The 22,542-nt window shown below is 40.3% G+C and overlaps 1 protein-coding gene across 1 annotated transcript; it reads right to left on the minus strand.

The window, feature by feature from the left end:
* Nucleotides 1-217: 217 nt before the first annotated feature.
* On the minus strand, nt 218-7,057 carry F3 (coagulation factor III, tissue factor). The gene is made up of 6 exons (XM_063344751.1): nt 6,935-7,057; nt 5,685-5,799; nt 3,498-3,682; nt 2,909-3,090; nt 2,619-2,778; nt 218-1,415 (listed from the first exon to the last, which is right to left on the minus strand). Exons 1-6 carry the CDS (start codon nt 6,999-7,001, stop codon nt 1,276-1,278), a joined length of 849 nt encoding a protein of 282 aa, XP_063200821.1. The 5' UTR covers nt 7,002-7,057; the 3' UTR covers nt 218-1,275.
* Between the last annotated feature and the right edge of the window lie 15,485 nt (nt 7,058-22,542).

Consider the following 22,542-nt stretch of genomic DNA (forward strand, 5'->3'; position numbering starts at 1 on the left):
TCTTCAAAACTTTTAATCTGTTCGTGAACTGTGGCTTCTCATATTTTTATCCTTACAAGCAGTAGGTGCCCTGGTAGTCTATTTTGCAGAGTCCTGGTTAGACTTCTGGCAGGTTGCCTACGCTGCTGTTGCAAGATAAGTTTCCTAAATCTGTTTTTAATTTAGTTCTGGAATGAATACTGTGCTTCATTTAAAAAAGGAAAAGAAAGTCTTATTTTCCCAGTCACCTTTATTTCACTAGAAAAGTATAAATTACCATCATAAATACAGATATCACCAGTATAAAAATTAGATTCTCATTTATAAAATAAATATTAAAATAGTCAAAGCAACAGGTACCTCCAAATCCCATCACCAAGACGATTTGAATCTGTACCCCATAAACTATTCATTCACCAACTGTTTAATTAAAAATAATGTTGAAAATGCAGTAAATACTGCTACCTACTCAGTGCTTGCATAAAGTGAGTTACTACTGACTCAGAAACTGCGAAGTATTTGTTCTAACACTTACTTGGAACCATCAGGCTACCCTGTCTGTAAAACTCTAGGTGTAGCGTAATCCAGATGTGCTCTCCAGGTGTATAGCAGGTACCTGCTTCAAGAGCATTCCTTACAAGTCACCAGGTACAGTAGTTTCAGTTTGTTTACCTTTGATTGTTTATATCCAAAGATAAAATGACCAAGTTAATTTTATCCAAGAAGTGCAGAAATAATAGTAGCGTCTTTGTCACATCTGAACTAACAGATCATTTCACCAGTTAATAATGTTAAAAGAAAGTCAGATAAATAGAGGTTTTGTTTCATAGAAACAGAAAGATGTTCCTTTTAGTTAGGTAAAGGACACATATTTTTCAACGGTAGTGTTTTTTTCCCCTCACAAGTACCATAAATCTTCTGGCTCAGTAAGGCCATACTTTCAGAATGGCTGTACCTGGTCAAGTCAAAGGTCCATCTAGTTCAGAATCCTGTTTCAGACAGGACGATAGAAGGAGCTTGGGAAGAGCATGTGAGCACGGTTAGGATACCGCTAGACCGCTAGAATGCTCTTCCAGCCTCTGGCCACTAAGTGACACAGGGCTTCCTGACATAAGGATTTTTCATCTGTGACCATCTAACAGATTTTTGACTCCACGTCAGGTTTGGGCTTCAAAATTCCTGTATCAGAGAGGCTAAAAGGCTCCACCCAATTACACAATTTATGTTTTTTGGGTTTGGTTTGTGGGTTTTCTTTTTGGCTTTGGAACTGCCACTAGCGTCCACAATATTTTTTCCTTAGACACCATTAAGCGGTTCCTTTTCTCTTGCAGCTTTTGCTTTCTTGCGTTTACACAGGATCACCGATAGGACAATGGCAAGAGTGATGACTGCAATTGCTAGCACTGCTATGATGATAAAGACTTCGGCTCCGTATTCTGTAGGGGAGGAAAAAAATTCCAAGATTCAGTTATCAGAGGCCATAATGTCACAGTGCTACAAACGCTTAGAACCCAGTCAGTCCGCTGAACCAGAAAATGCTTTCTGTATTTTACAGTATCCCAGAGGTGGAATGACCAGTGTGAACTGAATTAATTTTAACGTGAATTTGTTGGACTGAGGTAAAGCTTTATTTCACCTGGTTCACACTAGGTTTTAATCTAGTTTAATTAGTGCACTAAAATGCCGTACTACCACCACAAGAATAAGTCAAACCATTCCCCCTACCCCTCCAGGATTTCTGTGAAACTAAGTCCAAGTGGAAATTTATTCTAGGTTAGAAGCTAGAAAACACCAACAGAAGGGATTTCTATTCAAGCTGTAATTTACTAGAATTCCACTACTGTGATAAACAAATATATATATATATAGATAAGAACGTTAATTTGAGAGAGTTGATTTGCCAATTTTAGAAAGGCTTTTCTACTTAAGAGTGCAACTACTCTTATCTGGTGAAAAAGAAAGATACAGTACAGCAATGTGATATTATTTAATAAACATTGATGACTTCATATTGAATAAAGTGTTATCCATATTGTTTGTCTGGAATTAGACTGGCTGATTCACCAACCCCTCACTAACTTATTTACCGGCGAAGAAGTTAATCTGCCAACCTCTGACCTTGTAATGTAACAGTAAAGAAAGTCTTAGTCTCATCCTCTGCTTTTGAGATAATAACTGAAGTTCAGTTCAAACTACAAGTGAATGGAAATGCCTGTTCTGTAGGTTTCCAGCACTCCTCCTATGTTTAAGAGCTAATCCTTCAAGCACTTACTGTGGGACCTGTTATGGGAAGGATCTGAGGAAAACAATCCAAAAACAAAAAAACGAAGCTGAAGGCCAGTGACAAGATCTGAAACCTCAGTGACCAGTCATCAACTCGGACAATTTAAAACTAGCCAAAACCGTTTAGCAAAACCCTAAAACCAGCCCCAACTAGCTAAAGATGGTGGACTCTCACTTAACCTGAGTTCTTCCCATGAGTTTCCGTGTTCAGTCTGTGTCCTCTCGCTTATAGAGCAAATAATTTATTTTATAACTTAGCCATCACAGTTTAAAGAGGTATAAAAATATACTCCGAATGCAAGTGACTTTTTGTTAGAATGCTAAAGACTGTATGACAAACTTCACCAGATACCTACCATCTAAGATATTTCTTTCTACACTGGTACAAACCACCATACTTTCTTGACCATTACGGTTTTCTCTGCGGGAGGGAATGATTCCCTGTATGTAGAAGCAATAGTTCTTTGTGCTGTCAACGCTTACTTCAAATGTATGGCTTTTTGTTACTGTATCTTTCTGTAAAGGAAAAAAAAAACAACTCCTCAAGAAAGTGTTCTTTGCAAAAATGTTAGCTCTTAAGGTAGCATAGAAATTGCGTAGTTATAATACAGATACAGAACACGTAAAAAGCAGAGTTAGCCCTTACCTTTCCAGAACTTTGGTCTTTCCAGTAATAGAGCTTGTATTGCAGGTCATGTTGGAAAATATCTCGAATACTTTGAAAGCTTCCATTAGGAAATGTATATGGTGTAAGCGGATCTTGGAACACAACAGTCAGTTTTGAATCTTTTTGTCTGTAATTCTGTATCTCCGGTTTTCCGAGAACAGCTAAACAAACATTTTTAGAATTAAAAAATTGGCACCATCTTTTCCACACAACATGCTCTTTTTTTCTTCCTCCCTCTGCTCCCTTCCCTGCTCAAATCTATTGTAAGTTTACAGAGCTAAAGCAATAAAGTGAAATTCTGGATTATTCATAAATATCTTCATCTACTACACAATGTTAATAAAATGGCCTACCCACTGCAGTGAGAAACAAATAGCAACTAAAGTCTTACACACTCCCCTACTACAGGGAAAGCTTTATGCCTGAATGTTGTCTACTCAGACATCAGTGTGGCTGCTGGAAGAATCTATAGGAAAAACCTTTAGGCCCAATCTAAACCTTGTTTAAGTCAATGGAAGTAATCTTGAAAGGAAGTTTATGACAAGATTTAATTGGCAATCCTACTTACTCTGACTGTAAGGCGTAAATTTTTCAGAGACTGCAAAAGGTGGTTCTTCAAAGTTATCCATCCCCAAGGACATTACAGACAGTATGTGTGCTGTATAGGTCTCTTTTACGTTCCTGAGCAGGTCAGTAACATCACACTGTGTTTCTGTTGTCAGTATGCATTTTTTTTTGGTGTCAGATGTCTGCCTGCAAGAGCAAGAAAGAAGCGTCAACACCTTCTGAGCAGATTTTTACATATTTAGATATGTTAAAAACCATTTTTTCCCCTCAAACTGTATAGATTTCCCTCATCCCATGGAACAGTCTTGCGAGCGTACTAGAAACAGTCTTGCAAAGCTCTACTAGGCTGAGAAGAAGAAAAAACCTCAAAACCCACTATCCTGTACAGCTATATTTCACAATTCAAGGTAGAATCAAGTAAATAAAATGTGAGCCATATTAATTATAGAAATGTTATTGGATACATATATGAATTAAAAATTCATCCTTTTATGCGAATTTAATAGAAACCACGATGCATCTGAAAACTGTTGCCTTAAGAACCATCAGTTGTCCTAGGAAGCTCCGTGGACAACAATATTGTTTAAGGTGACAACAATGTTCCCTCATATATGTCACTTGTGTTTGCATCTATGCAGGTGCAAATGTCACTATGAGCCAGCCGATAGCAGCAATTTTCATTGCAGAATTATAATTAAAAAAATATTGACAAAAAACATGACTCACGCATTTCTCTTTACTTTTAAATTATAGAAAGCAGATTGAGAAATAATAAACCAGAAAAAAAGTGTTAATTCCCCATTTTACTTCCTAAAAAGAAGGAATGGAAAAACCGATTAGATATTACTCCTTCAATTATTCTCCCTGCTTTTGACGGTGAACTAAGGAAAAGAAAATTTGCGTGATCTCAGCCGAAAGCGCAAGAGTGCCAACTGTTTGGAATTAGCAAATGAGTTTTCCTCCAAATAGGTCAAGTTTTATTTAAGTGATGCCTGAACTCCCTTCTCACGTCACCAGATTTCTTATGATGTCACAGATCAGTTAGTGATGGTGTTCTACAGGTGCCTTGAAAATGGACATAGGAGATATGACATTTATGACCAAACAAATGTACTCTTTAAATGTACATAGATGAGAAAGCAAACATTTAAGCACACTTCATCCATAAGAGCAACTTGTCTAAAAAAGTGCTTCCATATCAGAACTACACCTGATTCTATACTGAAACTTGGACAAACAGACTTCAATTTTTTTTGCGAGCACAAATGGCTGGAAAGAAACTCCAGATTCATAGATTTCATAAAATTCATTCTGCTAGGTGTGTGCTTCTAAGTCTATTGATTTAATCACTCCCTTAAAGAACAAAAGAGCACATTAGGCCATTGCATTGGTATTTCATCCATTAGTCATGAGCGAGCTCTTTTCTATGCACTTTTACAGACAGAGGAGACTACAGTACCATATTTTCATTAATAGGTAGGAGAGTTGATGATGCAGTTTCCCTTTGGGGCATGTTTAATAATGGTCTATGCATTAATATGGGAGCTAAGAACAGCACAGATTTATTACTAAACTTCATGGAAGTTTTGTGCAGTATTGACACGTCACATGATCTGGCTACTTTTTATGTGCACAATATTTCATAGCTTACATAAAACATGACAACAGAGGAAGTCTTGACAGTGGCAGATGAACAAAGGTAATTTTTAGTAAGACAAAGGTAAATCTTAGCAAGACAAATTATTCATTTACTGTGATTCATGGTTTAGAATAAAACGCAGACTCATCAGACACCTCCCAAAACTAAAGGCAAAAGACTCAATCCAGACACCTTGAAAGACATGAAAAGGTGAGGCTCTACCTAACACACGGTATGTCAGGTTGAGTGTCCAAGTGTCCTGGCCTAGACCTCCAGCGCAGCTGGCCTGCACCGAACCCCAGCACTGAAATACTCATCTACAGCTCAACTCTCCATTTCTGAAGTGGGCAAAACCAGAAGCCTGAATCAGACATTCTTATAGTTGGATACAAAGAGGTATTAACAGCTGGGTTGGCAATTTTTCCAAATCCTCATGTTTGGGGAGGATCATATTACATTCAGTCTCAGAAATATTTAATCACGCTCTATTTGCTTTCAATCGCCATTTCAATTGCCATTAACAGACACACCTTGGTGTTATCTACTTACCCGTGTATTTCTACTGTATAGAAGTAACCTGATGGTTTTGGTTGCCACTGTAGGATAGTTTTAAAATTGATTGAAGACCAAGTTATATTAACAGCTGTTGGTAGTTCTGGATTGCCTTTAAATACAGAAAGCAGAAGAGTGCCATCAGTCATATTATACGTAATTCCTGGTTCCCTGCAGTCATGTTTAATTAACAGCAGTTGCTGTTAATTCCTGCTTGGAAATGTTCTTTTGGGGGGAAAAGTCTCAGTCCTGCCCTCTGGGCTTATGCTTGTCTTACTAAAGGAATGTGTCCTGGCAGAAGCGAGAAATATGAGAAGAAAATTGTTTTCACTCTTTCCCTCTTTTCCCAACTCCTAGGTTGTTGAGGTAACTTATTTGGAGTTCTGTCTAATGCTTCCTTTAGATCCTTGGATCTAATGATCAAAGACCTCTGAAGAAGCTACGAAAGCGTGAAGACACTCATGAGAATCTCCAAGCACCAAACAAATGCAGTGTCGTTCAAAATCACCCCCGGCTCAACCTGCTGCGGAAGGCATTAGCTCCTAGTTTCCCCATTTATTTATTTTGGGAAGGTAAAGTCTCTAAAAACTAGCAGTTGTCCCACACGCTCGCATCCAAGAGGGGCCACCCCCGGAGGGACCCGTGGCCCACGCTCCGGCGGAAGGGTGGCCGTGGTGACCCACGGGCCCGCCGCCCCGGCAGACGCCACAGCGGCTTCGGGGAACTGCCTGGGAGGAAGCCGGAGCGGGAAACCCCGCACGACCTCCGTAACCTCTGGAAATCAGGCGTTTCACTGAGCGATGTTCTAATTATTTCCTAAAAGCCACCTTCTCTGCCCCTCCGACGAGCTCGGAACCGGGGGATGAGGGAAAGAGATCTTGCCGATCGCTCGCTGTCACCGTAGGTCAGCAGCTGCGGCCAACTGCCGACCCCCGGCGATGCCCCCTGCTCCCCGGCACCGACCCGGCTGTGGCCATGACGGATCCCCCCCGGGAAAAACCGGCCCTTGGCGACCCGGGCGCCCCGCCGTCGGGCTGCTGAAGCGGAGCCGGGTGGGAGCCGGGGCCCGCCACAGCCCGCCGGCGAGTGGCCCCGTCCCCCCACAGCCCCCCGCGGGGCTGTCGCCGCTCCCGCCACACTCCCCGCCGTGGGGTCCGGCCTGTCTCGGTCGGAGGGACCGAGCCCCGCCGTTTGTCCCCGTCCGCCCGATCCGGCGTCCCCCCCGCGTCCCGCCCGCCGTTACCCACCGGCGGCGGCCAGTCGCCACAGCAGGGCGCTCAGCAGCAGAGCCCGGCCACCGTCCTCCAGCAGCATCCTCAGTGTCGGGGGGAAGCGACCCGGCGGGGTCTCGGCGAGCCTGAAGGCGGTGAGCTGCCGACGGGGCGGGAGGCGCCGTCTTATATCGGCGGGCGGAGAGGCGGGGACTGCGGGCGGGTCGCCCGCGGGGGAGCCCGGCCGGGGCGGCGGCGGGAGCGGCGGCGGCCGGCCCGGGGGGGCCGGGGGGAAGGGGAGCGGGGCTGGCGGAAGCGCTCAGGCACCGCCGGGTTGAGCAATCGGAGTGGGGGCCGGGGGGGTCTTCGAGGAAAGTGGCGTTACTGTAAGGAGGGGGGGACCGAGGGAAGGGGCGGAGTGTCCTCCGGGCGGCTCCAGGCCCCGGCACCGTGTCCCCCGGGGGGAGGCCTACCTGGATGTGCAAGCACACACCTGGACGTGCCCGCAGGCCGCGTCTCCCCGGCTTCTCGGTGTCCCCGTACGCTTGTACCACCCCTGGCTTCCCCTCTGTTGGCCGTAGGAGGGAATGTTGGTGAAACCAGGCAACACTTGACAACCAACTTCAACCACTGCCAGCCATTGGCGGGCGGTCAAGGGGTGCCAGAACCACCCCGGCTGGGAAGTGACTGCTCTGGAGGGCAGCTGATCCTGCGGAAGTGGGGTTGGGTTGATTTCTTAGATACTGTGAATTCTGAAGGGCTAAATATGTCAGTTCTTGCCTCACCACTTGAGACGTTTGACACAGCTGCCCAGATAGCTCACATCCTCCCGTCTCTCACTCCACGCACAGGCATACGTGAAGCCTCTCAAGGCTCACCTGCCATACCAGACAGCAAACGAGGGTCAGGAGTTTGTACCTCACCTCTCCCATAAACCAGGGACCTGTCCACCCTTTCCTACAAGCCTCCATTGGAAAGGTGTGCCATTTTCACAGGTAACAGAGAATCTGTCTCTGACAGGAGGTGTTCTCGATCTCGGCCTGCAGCCTTTGCCACAGGCTCCCTGGCCTCTCTGGTATATACATTCCTCTTTCTCAGGGTACTGCCTTTCTAAGCACTTAAACCAAGCTTTTGGAGCCAGGGGTTTGAGTGCTGTGTTTTCTTCTAATACACAAGCTCTAGAGGGAGCTGTATTCGTACTTAGCTCATGATTCTTTTGCGTGGATGGTGGTAAAGAGACTATGTAATAGAACCTGTTGTGTAATTAAGGGAGACAGGTGCATTTTACAGTGTTAAACTGTAAAATGCTTTTTATTTTGATGCTGATTTGTACAGCGTTTTATACCTGGAAAATATAGGTAGGAGGAGAGGACTAATGGGGAAGTCTCAGATGTAGTTGCCTTTAATTTTCATGATTGACACATACTTAGATGCAAGCAATCGGTTCTGTCTCATAATGCAGAATAAATCTATATCTATATGGACCAAACTACAATATTGATTTCAACTAGAATCTGCATCAGAATTCATATAGTGTGTTCTGACGTGCACTTAAACCCTGGATTTTTAAATTATCAGCACACCTTCATTAAAACCCAGCCATACACCTTCTAATGTTCCTGCCTTGTTTTTGATCAAATTTCAGCACTGTCTGTATGCACCTATATGTCAGCATTACATCAGCCAAAAATCTCGCATGCTTTTAACGTCGTGTAGAATACAGATCTTGTGTGACCTGATTTTCAAGATTGTGACCTTATAAGATCACAGTTGATTTCCAGAAGACTTTACAAAAAAAAACAATGCTCACTTGTTTATAGGAAAGAGGTGCTTATATAAAACTTTAAATCACCTTTAGGCTCTAAGTCCAGTTAATTTCCTTGTAGTTCAGTCACAAAAGATGGAAAGCGGGTCAGCGGTGGTTTCCACCTTCTGTGGAGATGATCTCAGTGTCTCCTTTTCCTGCCCCTTCTTCACACTCCCATCTCTTCTGTCCTGTCCTCCCATAACTTGGGACAGGTGGGGAAACCTCCAGACCCTGTCCAGACTAACCAACTTGACCAGTGTTACCTTATTGCAATTTCCATCAAGATATTCCAGTGTTCACTAATGCTAGGCTTTTAGATGTCCTGCTCCATGCTGCAGCATGAGAGGAGGCCACCAGTTTACCAGAGTGGTGGGAAGTAGAGCCTGAGCAAAAGGATGTGCATGGATCAAGCAGTCAAGCAGGGCTTGGGGGACTTTGTGTTGTTAGAGGAAATAGGGTAACTTTACTAAACTATCCGTTCTGGGGAAAGACAGAATGCCAAGGAGGCAGTGTATCTAGATCAGGTTGGCAGGGGAAGGGCGAGATGGGTGAGGGAGAAGCGCTGAGGTGAGGAATTGCTGCTACTGCCCTCTCTGCTCTTCTTTCTCCTCTTTCACGAACTCTCGGTGCAGATTTGGCCAAAGAATGAGAACTGCTCAGCACCGCCTGCCTCCAGGCGCCACCAACCAATGTGGGAGAGGAGAGGAGCTCCGCGCTGCCTCACACGGGCTGATGCCTCTGAGCTGGAAGTCTGCTCAGCAGCCAGTGACTTAACTGTGACATTCTGGTCACATTTCCTGCCCACTTCAGTGGTATTTCGACACCTCATTAAAGACAGAATTTTTCCCCCCCTATTTCAAATATATATTGCGACGTGCAGCCAAGCATTATGCTGACTTAGAGCTCCGGCAATTAGTCTGGAAATTTAGAATTTGTCTCCCATAGTGGAATGTCAAAATCTAAGCATCAACTCTGTACATGTCTCTAGGTGATTTACTCATCCTCTGCTCATTTTACAGTCAGCAGATAAAAATTTCATTCCTAAGGTGAAATCCATTTTTTCCCAGTATAAGCATCAAAGGCAAGTCAGATTAATCTATTTAAATTTTGAAATAAACGGGACATTTCTACTGATGGAGGCCAGGATCTGACTGTGACTTTTTAGAAGATGCAGGAGACATACAAGACCACAAGCCTGGCTGCATGCTTTAGGTTAGGAGATGACGTCTTCCGCTCTGTGACTTCTTCACGCTGGTGAACTTAGTGGAATCAAGGTTAGTCACTATTGGGAAGAGTTGCCAGTTTATGAGCAGATTCTACAGATTTTCATTCCTTGATATGTGTACTGTGGAACCAACCCACAGACTGATTATGGGAAAAGTGAGGAGAAAAGCGAAACCAAATTTGTGAAACTCCAGTTTTTTTGAGAGATGCATGTATTTTTATCGTACGATCTGCCAGATCTCTGAACTGGTTAGCTTAGAGAGAGCTACAAAACTTCTTGCTTAGCAAAGCAATTTCAACATCGTGTTTTCTGTACTATCATATATAATTGTTGACATGGAAGTGGAATGTCGCGGGTGACATCAGTAACAGATCAGTTTTCTTATGCTGACAGTTATGCAAGATTGTAGGTAAAATTTTGTAATACTTATTAATGTTTTGAAATTTTGTAGTGCTATAAAACATTCATCATTCCATGCTAACATAAAAGTCAGCAATATTGTCATGCCCAATAGCGTAAAACTTACTTGTGTTGAGTAAGTTTTGAAATCCCGGGGAGCTTTTTCCTAAATGAAATTGCTCCCGATATTTCTCCTTTCACTTGGCTTTTCAGATCTTTCTTTAATTTGTCTCAGTGACTTATCTTGCAGAGCTGCTGTTATAAATGCATACACAGACTCACAAACAACACTGCCTTTTAAATATTGTGTTTTAGCAGTGCTATAATTGATATATTTGATAAGTGAAACAGTTTTGTTAGGTATAATATATCTGTATGTAGTGCTAGTAAATAGGCTGTGGAATTCAATGACATACGCTGTGTGTACCTGGCATAGGCCTTTGTTCTTTCAATCTTCTTCAGTTCCAGCCAACTTTCTAAAAGGAAAATGCCCTTCAAAAGTCTTGAAATGAGAGCAAGTTTACATCAACACTTTCTGCCTGTGCATGTAAATGCCTTAAAATCATCAATTAATTTAGATTATATACATCCTTTGGGTTGTATTGCACCCATTCTGTACCTAGGGAGGAAATTGTATTCACAGAGCACTTCTATGGGTATACCAAAAGTCTATGATGAAGTCAGGAATGTACAATGTCTTGATTTTATACTAATTTTGCTCTTGTGTCGTAATCACAGGATTATGCTTGCTTTATTTTTAAGCAAAGAAAAATTTCCATGCATGGAAAGTCTCTAGTGAAGATAAAGGAAAAATATAGAAAAATAAATTCAGTCAGTAGATACTTCACGAATCTTTAAAAGCTGAGTAACTCATTTGCACTAATGTTCTGACCAAGGTATGGAGGATAGATGTAAGAACTAGTGTGAGAGTCCATTAGATACATGCACTGGTCCAAAGTGACTCTGGTCACCAAGCCGTTCTGCAGGGCTCTCTGATTATTGCTGGCCTGTTTTTATAGCTGCTGAACACCTGCATCTTCCCTAATTGCAATCTGAATTGTAAGTGGTGCTTAGACCAATGAACATCAAGTCAGAAAAAGTAAAGAGGCCATAAACAGAGCTTACATAAAAATGGCTTTATTGACAAAATCTGTATAACGATATTTGTAATTAAGAGGATTTGTAAATGTTGTAAAATTGGTTACCAAGTCCCCTTTTTGACGGGGAAACAGAAACTGAAAACAGAAACAATTAGTGTAATTTGACTGACCCCCATGGTAAGCAATGTTATTAAACTAGTGCAATGGAGTGAAGAATCAACTTTTATATTTAAAAGTAGTTGTATTTATTTCTGAAGTCTCCACACCAATGAAAGTCCTGGTGTGGTATAAAATCACATATAGCCGAACTGAAAATAACAAAGTTGCACCGGGATAGAACCAGTTTAAAATTTAAATCCAGGTCTGACATTAATGGGACTTCCTTTCGCTTGTTGAAAAAAACAGTGAATACACAAAATTGATATAAAAATTGTAATCAGCAAAAGATATTTCTTACAAGGGAATCACATGTACAATGTGAATGTCTCGTTGGTATTAGATATCCTGAAGCAAATCTTTGTATGTTTTTCTGATACTCTGCTTTCAAAATTTGTTTTGTTACCACGTTAGTCACATACACCTCCCCTCACTTATCATACGGATACTTTAAAAAAAGACACTAGCAAAAGAAGAAATCTTGTGGGAGTTTTGGGGTCTGGACTGGCTCTGGGATCCGGTGTGGAAACGATGCCTTGCTTGTCAGCCAGGGGAGGCGTCCCAGCGAGGGAGGCTTTGAGCCGTTCCCACACTGAAAGTTCTTGTCGACATTGCTCTGGTGTTAACTCCAAATTACTGGCTGCTTTCCTCTTTCTTACTCACAGAATGATGTGTGATGCATTTATTACCCTTTCTGAAATATTGTTTTGCAGCGTTGTTTCTTAGAAAGGAATTTGACCTACAGGTTTGTGTACCTTTAATTTCTGTTATCTTCAGGGATGCCTTGGGGTAAATAAGACTGTGTAAATGAACGTTTAAACTACTCTCTGCTTAGTTTGACGCACGGAAGGCTTTTCAGAAAGTTAGTGGCTGTAGCCACACCACAGATGTGTTGTCAGGAGTGGTAAGGTACTGCTGTACTGCTATACACAGCTGTGTTTATTTACTAGTGACACCCTCCGGCTAGAGGGGAAGTAATTCTGAGAAGTAATAAATGTCATTGAATCGCAACAGAAAGTATGGAGATGGAGACACTAAATTATATCGTTTCCTTCTGTGCCTAGATACTTTTGGCTAGCCAGCTTAAAGTGTTATGAGGCTGGATCTTTTGTTGGACCCTGTGATGCTGCCTGTCTTCCCTTTCTTCTGGGTATTCCACCACAACTGTGAAGTAGCCTCTTGGAGTAATTCCTTTACCCCAGAATATCTTAACTACATAAATCAATCTTGCATTTCCTATGCATCTCTCTCATAAAAGTTATTTTTCCCAAATGATGCTAGGCACACGTGCAACTACCAGACCTTATTTACTCAGGTTTTTTTCCCGTGCCTGAGTTTGAGAGGAAGTGGCCAAACTGAAAAAAAAAAAAAAAAAAAGGCAAAAAAGCAATGTAAGTATTAAGTGACAGCAAAACCTGTTTAAAAGGAGGCATGTACATTAACGGCAGCATCTTTTTTCGTATTGAATCCAGTCTTGGCCCATAGCTTTTTAATTAAGTAACTGAAATAAATTAATTTTACTAGGCAGTTATTTATAACTGTTTGTAAAAATTATCTTCCTTCCTCACCAATCGTTACAAATGCTGATTTTTTAATGCTAGTTGTGGCATATATAACTTGTCGGTGAAGGCAGTGGTAGTCAAATTCAGTGTTCTTGAAAATATTTGGTGTGAGCATGCCTTGAAGGTTAGGCAATTAGGTGGGTAAAATAAACAAAACTTCAGTTTGAACAAATGTAGTCCCTAGGCTGTCATTAAACCCATTCTTAGGAACTGTGACAAAGGAAAAGGTAAACTGTACTCTGTTTGACTTGGCTATTACAATGTTTAATCCTTTTGTAATACAGCTCTTCTTTTCAGTCATTTGATACAGCAGAAAAACATTCTGTACTAAAAGCTGACCAGCAAAATTAAACTGAGAGTTTCTTTAATATCCTGCATCTCTGTTCTTTGACATTACATTACTTTGTCAATGCTGCCTTTATTGCAGACTTGGGGGTGAGTAGATTTAAGATAATTAGAAAATGGATCAGCTTAACTATAGGAGAATAATTCTGGATTTGGTAATCGGACAGAATTAGCCTGCTATGCCAGTGTAGCTTCTCTGTTGTACAGCCCAGGAGACTTCATTCTGAGATGATTTCCCCACTTCCCAAATTTGCTTATGTGTATCACACCCAAGGAGAGTCAATGAGCATATCAAAAATAGGTTTGACTTTTAAAAAGGTACCAAAACTTCCCCGCCAGCACTGGATATATAGAGAACGTTTTCACTGTCATGTACTTTGAATTACAGTCTGTGCACCAATAATGACATTAGGTAGAAATGGCTTTGCTTCTCCAGCTTCAGAGGGTAGATTTTTGTGTCCTTTCAGTCATCTTTCTATTCCATCACAGTGCTGCATTTTTCTCCTTCCTGAAGAACATTAGTTAAGTACTGTTGCACGCTGCAGTTTGTATGTTACTATAGCTTACTACAAGACTCAGCATTGATTGCCTCCTTGACTGGAGGCAGCCTTTAAAATTCTGAAAGTTTTCTGTACAATGGGAAATGGCTGATTTGTTAATGATTATCATATATCAGTCACAGTATAGTCTCTATTTTGAGCTTTCTAAATTTGTATTGCAATTTATTTAGTGAGCACTTACATAATCGTAATCACTGGGATTTATTATCCTTGTGTTTCTCTTTTCCTCAGAAAATGAAGCATGCCAATTGTAGCTGGAATTGTACTTTATCAAATATTAGTTACTCTGTGTCATTAAAGAAAGGTTTTTGTTTAGGGATTTTGTAAATAAGTAGTGGTAGATTGTTCAGAAAAACCGAACTGAAGTCATATCTTATTCTTTAATAAAATTGCAATGGAAAGAACACTATCCAAACACTGTATGTATTATTTATTTAACTTGACATAATAACTCACAATTTACTAAATAATTAAATATTACTATAAAGGGACATTATTTTTTAAAAAAGATACAATAATGTAAATCAGACATAATATTTACCGAAATTAGTGATTTGTGCCCCTGGTGTCAGACTTAAAATTTTATTTTAAAGGAACAAAGGAAATACTAAAAGACTTAAATGGCTAATGCAGCACCATTGGTTTGAGCTCAGACTTCATCATCATGACAGGAAAGAGTGAATTTTACCTTCCAGATACTATGAGTGAAAGAAGGATTTGATCCTTGCTGTTCTCTGATGCTAGTTAATATTGACAAAATACTGGCAGAGACCATATCACTTACTAGATGTTCTCTGCTGCTTCAGGTTATCTGTCAACTCAAATCATAGAGGTCAGTGTAAAGATTTTAAAATTTTAGCCCTGCCAAAAATACTGGGCAAAGGGAGGGACATTGCTGTTGCTAATCATCTTCTTAGCTGTCCAGTATAAAGGGGAAGAAACATCTTAGATCTGATCTAAGGAGAAGGTCTGAAATGGCTTTCTTGAATATCTGTACACTGGTCTTTACAGGCATACTCAGTCTCTGTATTTGAACGTCATAAACAATTTTAACTCGGCCATTTTAAGGGCAAGATGATTACTGCAGAAACTGGTACGAACCAAGGCATAACATTCCTGTGCGTGGAGCAATCCTTCTGTTGCGGCCAGCACCCAAATGCATTCTTTCAGTATATCAGAGGGCTAACAAATGCAGTGCACTTCTACTGACCTGTGGGAATTGATTTAGGAGTTAGCAAAGATGGGGTGAGGGGAAATTTCCAGTAACCAGTACTTAGCTGAAAAAGCTGTGTGGTTTCTAGCTAAGTGCTGAATGTTGAACCCTGAAAGTCCCAAGGATTTTAAAACTGTGTCATTATGTTTTGTATTTTAATGCATTAGGAGTCAAGTTAGGGTCTCTTGTAAAGCCTAAATGCTGGCATTCCAAATTGCTAACTTTGACACGTAGCTGTTTGATTAGCTGTGTTTGGAGCTTTGTGAGTGTATTTGAATGGAATGTGAAGTACATAGAGGAAATATGTTCTTAGGTTGAATGTTTTCCTTAGAACAAAGAAAAACTAAAAATGAATAACATCATTGATCAGTCTGAATTTTAAGTGCTTTTGCTCATAAAGAATGTGTACTTCCAAAGTATTCTAATCACAGCTAGAGATAGCCTACATTTTTAAGTTCGAAAAGCTGATTTTATTTGAGTCCAGTAATGATTGTTCTTTCCCCAGGATATTTAACTTCAAAATAACACCAGATCAGTTTTTGTTTCCTGGTGTCAGTCTCCATCATCCAAACCACACCAGGCCATACTGACTCCTGCTGATACCAGCAGGAACACCTTGGACTATGTATCTCTTCCCCTACCTCCTAATTTGGTTCCTTTTGACTTAAACAGTGTGGTTGGTGTCTGATTGGTATGGCGATTGTTAGTATAGGAGGAAAAGTACGTTTCATAAAAAAGAAAATACCCCTTAGCTATTGAAGACATCTAGACAGTCAAAACCACCCCCCTGTAACCTTCCAATTACAACCTTAGGCTCCTCAGTGCTTTGGTGAACTAGTAGTAAGTAGTGCATCTGCTGGTGGTAGGTCCTCGGGTTAGTAGAAACTTTGAAGTACTATCACCCAGGTCTTTTCCAAATGCTGCATATTTTAGCACTTTAAAAGGTTTTATTACATTTAGACAAAACCCAGAACTATGCAGTCTTTAAATAGGATAATGTAGAATAAGACAGAAGAGAAACGAAAGTGCATGTTAAATTAGAGCTGTCTGCTCACTCTTTCCTGCAAAGCACAGCCCTGTCCTCTAGGTTCACACTTTTCCCCACTCTTTCCTGGGTTCCCAACTCTTTCCTGGGTTGCAATAAACTCAACAGAGTCCCTTTAGATGCCTAGAAAAAGCTTTTTTTTAAACTCAGTTTGGAGAGTTGGCTGTATGTTTGCTCCCTGATCTTCTCAGCAGTCTCCCATTCTCTGCCTTTACTGCAGGCGCCTCCTTGCTGTGCCTCTCATTCTTTTTCTCCCTTTCTTTTTGGCAGAACATAACATACAAAACACAATAAACCATGAACAAACAAATGAGGTGGCCTCTATTGCACCATTAAAACAGATTGCAATTCTGCAATAAAGATTCCTTTGTAAGAAGAATTCTAAAATTATCTTGAATGCTACAGGCCCTGAATTTTGTGGCTAATCTTTAGTTTATATGCATTTGCTTATCTTTCCCTGTGGGCCATTTCAGCCAAAGACTTGTCGGTTCTTAAATAGGTAAGTACCACAAGCAAATGATGTGAATTGTTGCCTAATACCTCCCAAAGACTTGGCAAAAGGCTTTCAGTCTTTTCCAAGTTTATAAAGCAGGGGTTTAGGACTTATTCTAATACTGGCACAAATACATCTAAAATTGCCATTAAGATGTTAGTGGCAAAGTTGTGAAGGAAAACTATTTTTCATCTACAGAATGTGATAACGTCAAGGGAGTGTTATCTGTAGAATCCTTGTAAGCAGTTGTCCATCTTGGACGCTGGTGAATGATACAAGACACTGGTGAAATCAGCTGAGGTGTAGGTAGTGCTTGTCTGAAGTCTAGCTTCCCACATAACCACTCTTATTTGATATTCAACGTACACCAAGTCAGCTTCACCTACTTTGATAACAAATACTGTGATGTGGAATAAAAGCATGCAGAAGATGAAAAGCACAGATTTTCCATGTGCTCCCTATGAAGAAACAGCCCTTAAACATTTTCTACATCTGGGATTCATGTTTGAGAAGAATTAGAGTTTGAGTGTTACCTATAGGTACACAGTTGGACAAAATGTTCATTGAGAACCAGATTCTCCTGAACAGGATGCACAGAAGACAAGAAAGGTCTTTCCTTTCAAAACAAAGGTCTAATCATCGCCACAACCCAGAATTTCTAGTGAGTAGGACAAACGTAGTATTCAGCTCTAAGTTGCATTCTATTCAGCCTCTAAGTTACAATTGATGTTACTATGTTACTTCTTCATTTCCAAAATAGCTTCTAAATCACTATATAGAAAGTTATTTGCTAGATCTGGTTAAAAAAAATTAAAACAAACCCAGCATGTTCTATCATCACATTTGACTTGAATGGCGTTTGACATGCTTTTCATGTAACGAAAGTGTAGTTGAATTCAAAAGGCATGACAGAGACGTAAGAATTTCAGAAACATGACGCTTATAAGCTTGAGAAGTGAGTTTATGAATTTGTAAGTAACTGAGTGGTGTTCATGAAAATAAAATGTGATTGCGTACTTATGTAATGAAGTCCAGTTCATCAAAAAATAGCAGCACTGCGGCAGATCCAGGGCGCACTGTTTGAGAAGAGGGTTGAAAACAGGACTGCTTGACTTGTAAGTCTACTCTTCTAACTTCTCAGATACCCAATAAGCCTAAACTTCAAAAAACATGCAAAGCAGCTGTAGTCTTCCCCTGCTATTCAGTGAATAGTTACTTGTTTTTCACTTTGGCTTTTGGGGAGAGGACGTAAGAAGAGGGAACAAGGTTGTGTCTGATAATGATGCAGAAGCATACTTACATTCATGCAGGTATTTAGATACAGCACAGTATACTTCATGCTGAATCACATACATATATGTCCAGCAGTTAATCTTGATGGAGGTAGTTCCCATTTCCTAGTGAAAGTACTATATACAGGTAAAAACCTGACTGTATGACTTGCATAGTTTCTGCATAGATGCCTCTGTGGTGATAAAGGTCAGGTTATACACTGAGTATCAACTCAATAACAACTCCCTGCACTAGCAGCACATTAGTTTCTGATAGATACGGAAAGATTTGGAAAAATTTAGCTAGGTATTTGTAGCTTTGCCTTTCCTTGTGAACAATCTGTAGCATCTATGCTGATCTTTTCCTTTATCAAATACAATATTGAGCAATAGTGCAAGATATCAAAGTCAGATAAGAGTGTGCTGATCAATGAGCAGTCCCAAGAAAAGTAAAATAGACTGTGGACCTGCTGTTGCAGTCCTTCGTAGCGTTTCCATTCCATACATTGATTTTTTTTCTCATGTTCAGCCCTGATAAATTTTCCTGAAATGCTTTAGAAAAAAGAAGCACATGTTTCTAGATCACCTGATTCCAAACTTAAATATTACTTTATTTTGTTATTAACTTGGTTGGAGTTTAAAGAGCTTCAAAGTCTTGCAATTAAAACGTAAAGTCTGGCTAGGTAAACGAAATCTAGAACTGCATTTTTCAAATGTTTCACAGGGTCCTTTCCTCCCCCTCTCCACTTATTCTGAGAGGCATGCTGGGCACAGGCATCTCTTGACATACAGCAGAGGCTTGAGCTGAGATTGTATCACCTTGGAATTTTAAAATCTCAGGAGGAATTTGAACCCGAGGTGTTACCTTTTCAAACACATAGTACTGCCAGGCAGAGACAGTCATTCAAGGGGGAGGTGGAATTCCAGTAAGAGAGGCCAGAATTGGCTGGATTTCAGCTTCCAACTCCTTTGATATAGTCTTTGAACTCTTACTGCACAATTCTGCTTATATCCAGACTTGCTATCTTGTGTCAAGTCCAAAACTATGTCCCCAGAACCTGAAAGATTGTCTCCGATCCTTCTGTTCTCCTGTTTTAAATATTTCTGAATACTTTGTAGATTCTTGTCCAAAACCCAAACTCATTCAAAGTTCGGTGTTTATTCTTTGTTACTCTGTTTGAAAAGACTGACCAAATTCATTGGGAAGTGATGTGTAGTGGTGAGCAAAATACACAAATAACAGTTTTGATTCTGTAACGAGGTTTTTGGATTAAGCATGCACTGAGAATTTCCTCTGTCATTGCTTGTGCTAATTCCTAAACCATCATATGATAAAGATTATAATACTTCCATTTTCTAGGAAAGAAAGGAGGTAGCACTAGGAACAGGAACACAGACACTTTCTGAATATAAATATGGTCTGCTTTGCTCATGAATTGGTTAATGCATCGCTCAATGATTCATTTGAACCAGGAATCTGACAAACAAAAAATACTAGACTCACAAAAGCTTTTATGTGCTACTTGAAAGAAAGGATGGAGTCAGACACTCTCTTGGTTTTAGACTCGATGGCATAGAAGAAATTAGAAATCAAAAGGAACTAACTGAAGTAGCCAGGGAAACACATTTTCTTGCTGCCAGGAAAGAAACAGGCAATTTTTGTTCTGCCTGTTTAGTTATTTTGCCAGTGATCAGCGGTAGCCATTTGAGAAAGGCAGGCAGGGGATCAGCTTTTATTAGTCTCTTTTGCCATCTCTCCTTTCTTTGCCACCACATTCATAACTTGCCCTAATTTAATTCTGAAAAAAAGTCTCTTATTTAAAAAGGAATGTTGCAGATAGATAAAAATGCTGTTAAGTTAAACTGACACACTAGTTAGGGTCTGTAACAGCTCTACATTTTGCCTTGATCAGTTGGCAAATATGGCTTGTGTTCCACGCCTTTCCATATTTGTTGCTCAGCAACTAATTCCCTATTAGTTGTGGTTTTAATTGCTTTCACCCAGCTGGCTTCTCTAGCTCCTTTCAGGTCTGTTCCACCAACTCTCCCAGTTCTCTCTCTGTCAGTGTAGAAGTGGAAGTAATAGAAACTCTTAAGTACAATGGAGATAGAATTAACATTAGATTGTTTTTGTATCCTTAACTTTATTTACCCTTCAGAACAGTAGTTCCAGGTGAAATTTTTTTACAATAATTTGCTGTCAGACACAGGGATAATTAATATAAGAAAAAATACGCCAAATATGTATTAATTACATCTGTTCTTAACTTACTTTTCCCTGTATAGCTTACTTGTGCCAGCTAAGTGAACTGATCTGTAAGAGTGAGGCTGGAATATGCAGACAACTGTACAGAAAGCCTTTGGCCAGGAAAGTTACACAGGTCTAACTATATTAGCAAAAAATTTTCAGCGTAAATTCAGCTTCACAGTCAAAATATTTATCTGTCCAGAGACTTCATTTTCTCTTTATGACATTTTTTAATTGCAAAAAATACATTTGAGTTGAATATACTCAGAGACTCAACTCCAGCTATGTAAGTATTTTTGTCATTGCTCTTGGAATTACTACAAAAAGTATAATGTCTTTTTTGGTTTTGTCTTTCAAGTGTCTTTGATTTGAAGATGAATGAACCTATCCTTTCCTAATTTCACTTCAACAGTGCTTTCAGAAGAAAAAAAACAAATAAAAGTCAATTGCTTCTGTCCCACTTCAGGTTCAGAGATTTTCCTTCTACACTGCTAGCTGAATGCTAACGTGTGCACTACTGAGGCAGATCAAAAGTTACCTGCCATTCCTAAAGAAGCATAAATTCTCTCTAGATCTAAGCGAGGTCGTCGGAAGATTTTTTCAATTGCAGCCTAGATTTGTAATTTGAAGGTATGTGGTTCATAACAAGTTTGAACCTGGGGAACTTGGGATTGAATTTTAAATCACCTACTTCTAATTAATTTGCATTTATTTGTAATCTTTATGTAGTTGTGCAACTCTATTAAAAGGACACATCTACTAATCTTGCTTACACTGGCTATATGACAGCTTAAGCTTTATGGAATTAATTTGATGATGGAAAGGAGAAGAAAATCAGGTTCAAGGCATATGAGATTTAGACAGGCGTGTGAGACCTGCATCTGTCAGCAACAGCATCTGACTCATTAGCAGGCTTAAAACAGAAATACATGGATTTTGTTTTCTACTTAAGACCAGTACCTCTCTGCAAAGGAATCATTGGCTAATGATATCTTCTGACAGCCAGCTCAGTGGATACCCCAGCAATTCAGGTTTAAAATTGCAAACAAAACTTTCCTGCTTATATCAACAGTTAAATTCTTAGAGCATGATGGTTTCCAGGTATGAAATAGCTGCAGTCCCAACTGTTAACCATTGTGGGGTGACAGGGTATGACCATACAGCAGAGACTGTGTGTTGCAGACTTTCTAAGCCTCACGTTGTCTCGTGTGTCTCTGTGATGTGATAAAAATGCACGCATCCACCTTTGCACTTTCACTTTTGCCACCACCAGTAAGGATGCAGTGCTACTAGTAAAGAGGAAGGAATCTTTAGGTCTCATTTGATATGGGCTTAACTATGAGTCTGCATTTACTTTGTGGCAGAATCTGACCCAAGGTAACAGCTCTTTTCCGTTTCCCAAGTGGGTACCTCTATTAACACAGGTAGCAATGAGATACTGCTAAATGCCATTTGCAGCTTGACAGATGAGCTTTGTGCAAAACGTCCCTTTCAAATGGTCTGATACTGATACTCTGAAATTCTACAGCACATATTCTAATCTATTCGAAGGACCAAATGATCTTGCTTAATTGTTCCCAGACTCTGGCCAACACTAGTAATCAGAACCAAAACTGCGTCCTAGGATTTTGTTTTGAAACTCTGATGCTTTTGCTTTCCATTTCGTCTATTTATTTGAGACCAACTGAACTTTTCCTTTTTGTGATTTTTTTGGAGCAGAAATGTTTCTTGATATGTTTCCTCATGTGCAGCAGCAGATGAAAAGTCTGTGAGAGAGACAGATAAAGGATTTCTGAAGAAGCAGAGGATATGACATCAGAAAGAGGGAAGTTTGGAGATCGTAGCTTTTCAGCACATTAGGACACTCTTTGTCATGTCCTAATGCAATGCTGGATCCTGATTTAAACTAATTTATGTTAAATGCCTGTTACCATTCCCTCTTGTAATCAACATGGTCTCGGAAACTCTAGTGCTTATGCAAACTGTCTATTACTAAGTTTTGAATACGAAATTTACAATTTTGTTTCTGTAGTGTCATACACCCACTTTTAAAAGTGTAGATAGTTATACAAGATGTGAGGTATAGGAGAATGGGCCTGGTTTTCTTAGTACCTGTGTAAATGAGTAAAAAAGTAAATCTAGCTAATTCAGTTTGGACTATTTTATTTTTTGCTCTTGTCTGAGGAGGAACAGAAGCAGGCCACGAAGTCATTGTAATTT

Source organism: Chroicocephalus ridibundus, chromosome 8 (genome assembly GCF_963924245.1).
Source record: "Chroicocephalus ridibundus chromosome 8, bChrRid1.1, whole genome shotgun sequence".
NCBI lineage: Eukaryota > Metazoa > Chordata > Aves > Charadriiformes > Laridae > Chroicocephalus > Chroicocephalus ridibundus.